Consider the following 9049-nt stretch of genomic DNA (forward strand, 5'->3'; position numbering starts at 1 on the left):
GAATCTGGTTGTGTAGAGAATCTGAGTATCATTAGAATTATGTGCGGAGAAAGATAAAGGTGTCCATAGGACTCGGGATCTAAAAAGTGACGAATTCCTATTATTGCAATGACTCAATCGATTATATGTTTATGTTGATTTTGAATGATTTTTACCGAAACGAATTTTATAAAAGCTGACTGAAAAGTTAAGCGTTTGGTAGTCCGCAGCAGATTTTGGTGGTCAGAAGCTCCAAAAAGCTGAAACAAACAGGGTCACTGTCAACTCACAGAAGCCCTGTATGTATTCTTAGAATTGCTCTCAGTTTTTGTCTCTCATGAATATGTTTTACAGCACTAAGAGTGTGTTTGGTTTGAGCAATGAAGTGATCTATCTTATTTTCACTCCTCACTTTTTTATTTGGTTTGTGAATAGAATGAGTTAATCTATCACCACCACATTTCTCATAGACTAATAATTAGTATAAACATAAGAAGTGGATTGATTTCACCAAAATTTATGGGATGAACTTATAATACATCACCTCATGAAATATAGGGTAGCTCCACAAACCAAATACACTATAAATAACCATATCCAGTCTAGCTGGAAACAAGATCCTGGGTGGGATAACATGTGTGCGAGATCTCTGATCAGCAAGCTTTAGCATTTCAGGATGAAACTGAAGTCAGAACCCTATTCTGAGCTCTTGGGGACTGTTCTCCCATTTCATTTATCTGTGATCAGCAATCTGTTCTCAGGATTTCCCCCCTTTTTTTACGGAGTCAAAGAACTTTACAATGCAAGAATAGTAAAGTAAAACTGAGACACTGAGGCAGCTGTGCAGACCTTTTTCACGGCGACATGATTTTGTTGCAGGCCTTCAAGGTCTACCGGTGCAGTTTCACTGCTCCAGTGTCCAACAACCTAGGGTCTGTTCGATTCGTTTAGTCCTTTTAAGTATTTACTCCCTCCGTTTGTTTTTATTTGTCGCTGGATAGTGCAAAATTACACTATCCAGCGACAAATAAAAAGAAACGGAGGGAGTAGTTTCTATCCTGTTTGGTTCTAAGGATAGAAATTTTCAATACTTATTAATTTACTTATAAGAAGATTAAAATATTCTTTACCATTTTTCTGCCACTACCTCCTCCCGCGGCAACAGAAATAAATGAAGAGCAACCGGTGGGATCAATATAATTTAGTCCATTTTAGTCACCTCTTAAGAGATTAGGGACTAAATCAGTTTTTATCCCTTATTTAGTCCCACATTTTGACAATTTAAAGACTACATGGAACTAAAATATAGGGACTAATCTAATCTTTAGTCCATGGAACCAAATAGGGCCTTAGGTAAGGTAAGGCTCCTCAGCCAGCCATGTTTATAGTGGTGGACCTCCATTGGAATTTGAAGCAATTCCTGCTTTCCAAACATGATTATTTGATAATAACAGGCAACAAGTACAAGTGCCCCTCATAAACGCATAACTTCCTAGAAATTGTGTGGTCTTTGGGTTGCTCACATTAGTATCATTGGATTTATCATTAAAAAAATGCATCTTGTAGTTTAACGATCTTTTACTACTGTTACCATGCAGAGAGTAGTGGTTAAACCTGTCCACTTGAGACCTGTCAATGTCGAAGACATCATACAGTTACTAGCAGAGTATAAAAGAACGCTTACACAGTGAAAACCTGCATTCTACTTACACAGTGAAGGAAAGAAAACATAATTCTGCTCTGCTGGTATTGCCTGTAGAGCCAATACAAGAACAAAGCAATAATTGTATCAGCATGAACAAAATGGTATGACCATACGATCATAGGTTGTAATATGTTTTCTGGGCTTTGTATTGTCCGAGGATTGCTACTTTTCGCCAAAAAAGGTGAATGAAAAACTAGAGGATTGCTGGATCTTTGTATCTCTTGAAAAGATCCTCAATGCCGTCAAGAACTTCCTGTGGTAGAGGCCGTGGAGTGCTGGTAAACGCGTCGATGTTCTCCTTCACCTGCTCCATGGTGGTCGCTCCAATGATGGAGCTAGCGGTGAATGGACGATCACGCACGAAGCCAAGGGCAAGCTGGACTGGAGTTAGCCCGTGCTTCTTGGCAAGCTTAACGTACTCTAATGTCGCTTCCTGCCATAAAAAAAAGTTAAACCAAAGTAAAGCAAGATGCATACGAACACGCAAGTTCCAGAGTCAGGGCAAAAACAAACTTGTTAGAGTATATATATCGTACTTTAGCCAAAGAGTCATTGTAGCGTGCCATGTATCCAGGGAAGAGATTTAGCCTGCTCTTTGAGATGTCAGCGTTAGCGTCAAGATACTTCCCAGTGAGAACCCCACCAGCCAACGGGGAGTATGCAAGCAGTCCAACGTTGCAGTTATTCGGGTGGCAAACTTCAACAAGATCAACTGTGATGAAACAAAATATGGTTAAAAGCCAGCTGTTGGCCGCATTGGTATAGACGAGAGTTGGAGTGAGAATCATATTGTACGAAAGGAATAGAGCAAAAATATGCTACCAAACAAATCACTGTCCAATAGCACAAAATCCGTATTTCTCTATATTTCAGCAACACTTCATAAGGGCTTGTTTGGGACAAAGGGTAATGGAGGGGATTGAGGGGGCTATAATCCCTCACTATTCAAAATTAAGTAGTAGGGGATTCTAGCCCCCTCAATCCACTCCATTACCTTTGATCCCAAACAAACCCTAAGGCTTGTTAGAGAGGAAGGGATTGAAGGGGCTAAAATCCCCGTACTATTCAATCCCCTTGCTCCCAAACATGCTCATAATAAGAAAAACGACACTACCCCCACCTAGCAGCATAATTTTGTCGGCAGTTTATACTCCAGTTTATATTAATTACACTGTCACCCATTAGTACAAACCTTCATTTCCCTTTTCAGCAATACCTCATATGAAGAAATTACGGGGAAACTCATGAAAGATGTTAGCTAGAAAAAAAATGAATATCGGCGATTTAATATTTGTTTGTTAACAGGCAACTGGCCTTCCTAATTGTATGAAAAAACAAAGGGAAATCTCAATAGTTCTGGTACATTTCAGAAACAAGGGCATTGCTGAGAGAGTTCCTATGGAAGAAATGAGTGGACTGAAGCAATGTTTTCACCTTCAAAGCGGCATCTCACAAGTAGACTGTAACTGTTCTGGATGCTCACGATCTTTGGAAGGCCTTGAGCCTTTGCAGCATGTACAAACTCCATTACTCCGTATGAGGTCTCGTTTGAAACACCGATATAGCGAACCTAAAACAGAGATAACATTAGACAATGATTGACAACTCGATAATCTGAAGAGCTGTCAGCACTGAGACAAAAGTTTTAACTACTCTATTAACTTATACAAGAGTTGCATGCTTGATAAGCTACTTGTTTTCCGTTAAAAAAACTTACATGGCTGTTACCAGATGCATATTATGTAACATATTTCAAAACAGATAGTACCGGCACATGTTGTGATGTGGCATGGGCGATGAGGAGTATGCAGAGAGGACAGCAGCAGTTGAGACTGGGAAGAGGATTGGAGAGGGTAGCACGGAAGTTGCTGGTCGTGGGGATCGATGATGGCAGCCGAATACAACTCCTAATAGATTGATCCTTGTAAATGGAATCCAATATCCCAATCTAATTGCAACTCAGAAAGTAAACATAAAACATATGACAGCCAGGCCCGATTCTTTAAATCCATTATTTCCTTAACCTGGCACATTGGAATCTTCACAGACCAGGCAGAGAGCCGGACCCGAACATGGTAGTCGATGCCCTCGAGTTGGTCTCTGATACCAAATTGATGGGGCGTGGGCGACGAGGAGTACGCAGAGAAGAGGACGGCAGTAGTTGAGACATGGGAAGAGGATCGGACAGGGTAGCAAGGAAGCGGCTAGTCGTCGGGAGCGATTGTGGCAGCGTTAGAACTTGTCGACGCCACCGTCGAAGGGAACCCCATGCCCGTGCGGGAGGTTCATTTCCTTCTTCGATAGGATTACAATCCAAACTAAGTGCCCCTTTAGGACTTGTTCGTTTATGAGTGGATTAAGGGTTTATTCAGTTGCAAAGAGATTGAAGGGGATCAAAGGTGATTGAATCCCTTCCTAGTCAATTTTAACTAGGAAGGGATTTAATCCACTCCAATCCCTTCCAAAACAAACAAGGCCTTAACTAGTCAGAATTGAATAGAACAGGATTTAATCCTCCTCAATCCCCTTTGATCCAGACGCAACCGAACAAGGCCTAAAAGGGATTAGAGGGGAATAAATCACTTCCTAGTCAAAATTGAATAGAAGAGGATTTAATCCCCTCCAATCCCTGTGCAACCGACCAAGGCCTTATAGGTTAGGAGCACTCTCCTATTAAGGGCAAAAACTAATGTGCAAGAAGATCTTATGTGCAAGCATGTAAGTGAACCTTCTGATTCGTTAAATCATGATCCAACCGTATATCACATTTAACACTTAAACCCTTCTACCACCGGCTTATGTAAATTTATGAAAAAACCTAACAAACCATAGTTATATCTACAATTGAATCATGATCTAATGGAACAGAAGGCTCGTTTACACGCTTGCATATAAAACCTGATTGTACAGTAGTCGTTGTCCCTATTAAGTTAGCCTTGCACGCATGCTTGTTCACGGCCGGCTGCTAACCCACTAGGGATGGCAATAAGGAATTCCCCGCCGAGGAATAGCTCCACATCCCCGTCCCCGCGACAAAAAAAAATTTCGCGGGGATCCCCCGAACGCTTGAGGGGGACATTCCGACGGGGATCCCCGTTCCCGCTTAAATTATAATTAGGGTGTACTTCCTTTGTTATTAATGTAAATTATTATCACTTATACACATTGACAGATGCAATAAACCATTATAGGTACATCAAAATTAACACATTTGTACCATGAGTGATCTCTCATGAGTGATCTCTTGACAAGATAATTATTTATTTTTATCATTAACTATTACACGAAAAACATCGCCACGTGCAAGTTTAACGGATCATCGCGGGTAACGTGGATGGGGAATGCTTCCCAGTCCCACAAAGGAGAACATCTACAACATGTTGTAACTTGTAAATTGCATCCACATCAATAATTCAGGGGAAGGGAGAAAAAGGTCTTGGTGGGACAAGGACCGTAGCCAAGCACAGAGCAGGGGGCGCACATGGGTGGTGGAGCCACCACCTAGCCACCCTATGCGGCCAGCCAGGCTCGTCGCAAAAAAAATCAATTTAAAATTTTCTCCGTATCTAAGAACAACACTATGATTTGCTAGCTAAATATTTTTGCAGAATGACGATTGTTGGGCTCCTAAAAACTTTTGGCTCTGCTACCGGTGAAGGCTGCTGATGCAATGGAAGAGGGGAAGTCCCTATAAACCCAACGCAGAAGGGAAAATTCTCTAACGTTGTTTGACCATGATAACTCCATGTATATAGAGGGGAAAGACCTGACACCTAATTCGACTCCTAATAGACAGATTCTTGTAAATAGAATCCAATATTCCAATCTAATTGCAACTCAGAAATTAAACATAAAACCTATGACAACCGGGCCCGATTCTTTAAATCAATTATTTCCTTAACCTGCCACATTGGATTTTTTCCTTTCTTATGTTGGTATCCTACTGACCATGATAGTAACTATACAATGTTCATGCTTTCCCATGCCATGAAAAATGTTTATGTGTTACTACTTTGCTTGTATAAGAATATCAATCATAGAAATCTCACCTTTCCTTCGTCAACTAACTCCTGTAAAGCCTTCAATTGTTCTTCAAAAGGGATGCTTGGCCTCCATTTGGTCGGATTATAACTAAACTCACCAAATAGTGCCACATACCTATCTGGCCTGCAGACATAAAGAATAACTTTGGAACCAAGAATGCTTATTTGATTCAGTTGAATTGCAAATAGGTATCTATCAATCTAACAGAAAAAAAACTCCGATTCAAACTAATTTACATGGCCAGATAAAGAACACATAAAACTGCACTCAAAGAAAGCTGGTGTCAAAGGCAAAGAAAAAAGAAATGGCTACTTCAAATTGACCGAGCGGGAGAAATAAACTGAACTGAAATAGTGAAATGTACTTGGTTAAATATCTCACATATTCTAACCTATATTTTACAAGGAACACAAACAGAAGTCCAAGAAGAGTTCAGTTAATATATTCATTTGTATTTTATCTCTATTACTCAGCAATATGAGAACATGCTGAACCTTATGTGAAGCATAGAATAGAAAAAGACACCTTCAGCCTCCAGACCTGAGTCCTCAGACCTGATTTTACATTATACAAGGCATATTGACTTTCCTGATCAATACATTCATCAGTTTCCTTAAAAAAATTGGCATAATTCTGTACGAGGGGGGAAAATCCATACTGGTGTCTAATGAAATGTTTCTATGTATGTTGGTAAAAGACTGACAACAGAAAAGTGAACCTAAATATTGTTTTTGTCAAGCATATAACTATACAAGTGGAACAATCTGACACTGACCAGTGTATCTGAAGCAAATCAATGTAATCTGTAGACAAGCGTTTAAGACTCTTTTCAATACTTTCTTTGATATTGGCAGCATCAACACGAACCACTTTTGCATTGTCTCGAAGAAATGTAGACCGCTCTGAATAACCGGCAACTTTGGTGGCCAAAATTATCTAAAATCCAAAGGAAAAAAACAAGACACATCTTACAGTCAGACATTAAACATAACATCACATAGTGTGAAACTTGGGGATTGTGCATTAAAAGAACTGATAGGTAGCACGGTGTTATTACTTATTACTAAAAGTTATGCTTCTAAACTCTGGCACCAATTTGAAGGACGAAAGCAAGTGTATTGTGTAAGAATCGTTGTTAGTACAGAAATAAAAATTTAACAATCCATTTAGGTTACCTTGTCTCGTGGTTTTGATTGCATCCACCTGCCAATATAAAGATCAGTTCTCCCTTGAGTTTCCTTGTTCATTGGAACTGGGTACTAAAGGCCAAAAGGGAAAATGGAGAAGTATATCCGATCACTTGAAAATACAGAGAGAGGGATAGTTAATAAAAGTAAGGAAGGAATCTTGTACTGACAATTTCCGCTGTGTCTAGGATATTGACACCTTGATCGAAAGAATAAGCGATAATGTCATGTGCTTCCTTCTCCGTGTTTTGCTCGCCAAAAGTCATCTGGAAAGAAAAGGATTCACCTTGAGATGGAGAAAACATTACTTGCAGCAAGAGGGTTTGAACTCTGAAGCTCCAGAATCATACACACCGTTCCAAGAGTGACCTCACTGATGAGGAGGTCTGAGTCCCCCAGCTTCTGGTACTGCAGCTGTGCTTGTGCCACTGCCCGGACTTGGCTGCGCACGTGTCTCTTGTGCAGTCTTTGAGGACGACGAGCATGAGGCGCCCATAAGGTAGTGCCATGCGACGGAGGTGAGGTTACGGCGAACGATGGCATGGCCATCTGTTGCATACTGGTGAAATAAATTCCTGCTTGCACATCCCAGCATCAGGTAAAATTTTGCGTCACAAAGTTCAGTATGCCTCCAGAAACAAGAATCCTAAACAACATTCCCCGAAGAAGCCTGGCCACTACCTCTAACATCGTATATTTAGTTTAAATGAACAAATCATTTCCTGTAGTTAAATTTAGGCAATGCCGACAATATGAGCAGTAGGCCTAAACCAATAGCCCCTGTCAGCAAAAGTTGAACCCCCTGTCAGCCAACCAATAGCCAGTGGAGGATTCGTGCCATATTTGCCACCACAAAGGGGGGAAAACAATGTCGCTAAAACTGAATGTGCAGTTCTCTAACTGGACCGAGAAGGGAACTCCGGATGAATTGCAGAATAAAAGAAAGGTTGGATTGAGTCGACTGGCGCCTATCTTTTTCAGAAACAAGAGGAAACGGAGGAGTAGAACAGTACCCGTTTCCCGGCCTCCCGCCGAACCCAATCCGTGGCTCACCGGCGAGCCGAAGAAACGCAGTTAGCGAGCTCAGAAATGGAATGCTATAGAGTAGGGGAGGCGAGTGGAGGAGACGCCGGGCGCGGCGATGGAAATTCCTGGTGATGAATGAAGCCGACGAGGCGGATGAAGTGGCCTGCCAACCCGCCACGGGGAACGCAAAAGATGAAGTCGGCAGCGGCGCTGATGCCTTATGGGTGGGTGGTGGATATGCGAAGAGCCCAACGGCCAACGCTCGTGAATGCCAGTTAAGGCCCAGGTTGGGTATCGAGTTATCGACATATGTGGAGACTGGTTGTTCACCCGTGTGAGAACGAAAACAAAACACACGGGGTTATTTAAGCTGTTAGTTAATTTTAGATTAAAAATAATAAAATAGAGTTTAACCCTAATTCGATCTAATCCTTAAATTTTATAGTGTAAAATTTATACCTCATTAACACGCCTAGACCCACTAAAACATGTAGAGAATTTTTAAATATCTATAGCAACCCACCTAACATATGCGCGAGAGGCTCTGTCCTAAGATAGTGTCAGACTTGTCCTTTGTTTTCACATTCCGCTCGAATGCTCTCAATTTTTAACCAATGAAAAGTGGGTGTCACCACCTGCTTCCTTCAAAAGAAATCACCTCCACACTTCTAACCTCCACTATTCTAACCTTCAAAATAAATTGCACCTAAACTTAACACTATTAAAATCAACGATTCAGATCGTTAGATAACCTCATCTTTCTTACTCAAATCCAATGAATACTATTTTTTGAATCATCCACCATATCTTATCCCTCTTTGCGATCCCGCCGCCCCTAGCCTTCCCCTTCTCCCGGTCGTCGCCGCCATCGATCTCTCATCTTCTCTCTTCAAGATCGTAACTATTAGTGTGGCTATATATTAGTTGTAAATAAACATTGAAGACCTATTCGCAAACAGAGGAAGTGGGTTGGACGAGGCCTTTGCACGCCCAGTGCCATATCTTAGCCACCTAGGCAGCTGCAACCTGCATACCACGGGTGAGGCCGTATCTAGCTACCCAAAAGGCCCTGTATAAATCCTTGTTTGACCGACCTTTGCCAACACCT

The 9049-nt window shown here is 41.3% G+C and overlaps 1 protein-coding gene across 1 annotated transcript; it reads right to left on the reverse strand.

Annotated features, from left to right (window-relative positions):
* Positions 1-1663: 1663 nt before the first annotated feature.
* Positions 1664-8208, reverse strand: LOC100274225 (putative oxidoreductase, aldo/keto reductase family protein). The gene is made up of 9 exons (NM_001148596.1): positions 7929-8208; positions 7270-7490; positions 7086-7181; positions 6904-6987; positions 6504-6664; positions 5734-5851; positions 3119-3254; positions 2221-2396; positions 1664-2117 (listed from the first exon to the last, which is right to left on the reverse strand). The coding sequence occupies exons 2-9, from the start codon at positions 7471-7473 to the stop codon at positions 1878-1880; spliced, it is 1215 nt and encodes a 404-aa protein (NP_001142068.1). The 5' UTR covers positions 7474-7490; positions 7929-8208; the 3' UTR covers positions 1664-1877.
* Between the last annotated feature and the right edge of the window lie 841 nt (positions 8209-9049).

This window comes from Zea mays, chromosome 1, assembly GCF_902167145.1.
Source record: "Zea mays cultivar B73 chromosome 1, Zm-B73-REFERENCE-NAM-5.0, whole genome shotgun sequence".
Taxonomy (NCBI): Eukaryota; Viridiplantae; Streptophyta; class Magnoliopsida; order Poales; family Poaceae; genus Zea; species Zea mays.

Coding starts and splice junctions, on each gene's coding strand:
- LOC100274225 (NM_001148596.1), bottom strand. CDS start 7,473: ATGCAACAGATGGCCATGCCATCGTTCGCCGTAACCTCACCTCCGTCG. Junction 6,988..7,085: donor TCCTAGACACAGCGGAAATT/GTCAGTACAAGA, acceptor TTTGGCCTTTAG/TACCCAGTTCCAATGAACAA. Junction 6,665..6,903: donor AATCAAAACCACGAGACAAG/GTAACCTAAATG, acceptor TTTGGATTTTAG/ATAATTTTGGCCACCAAAGT.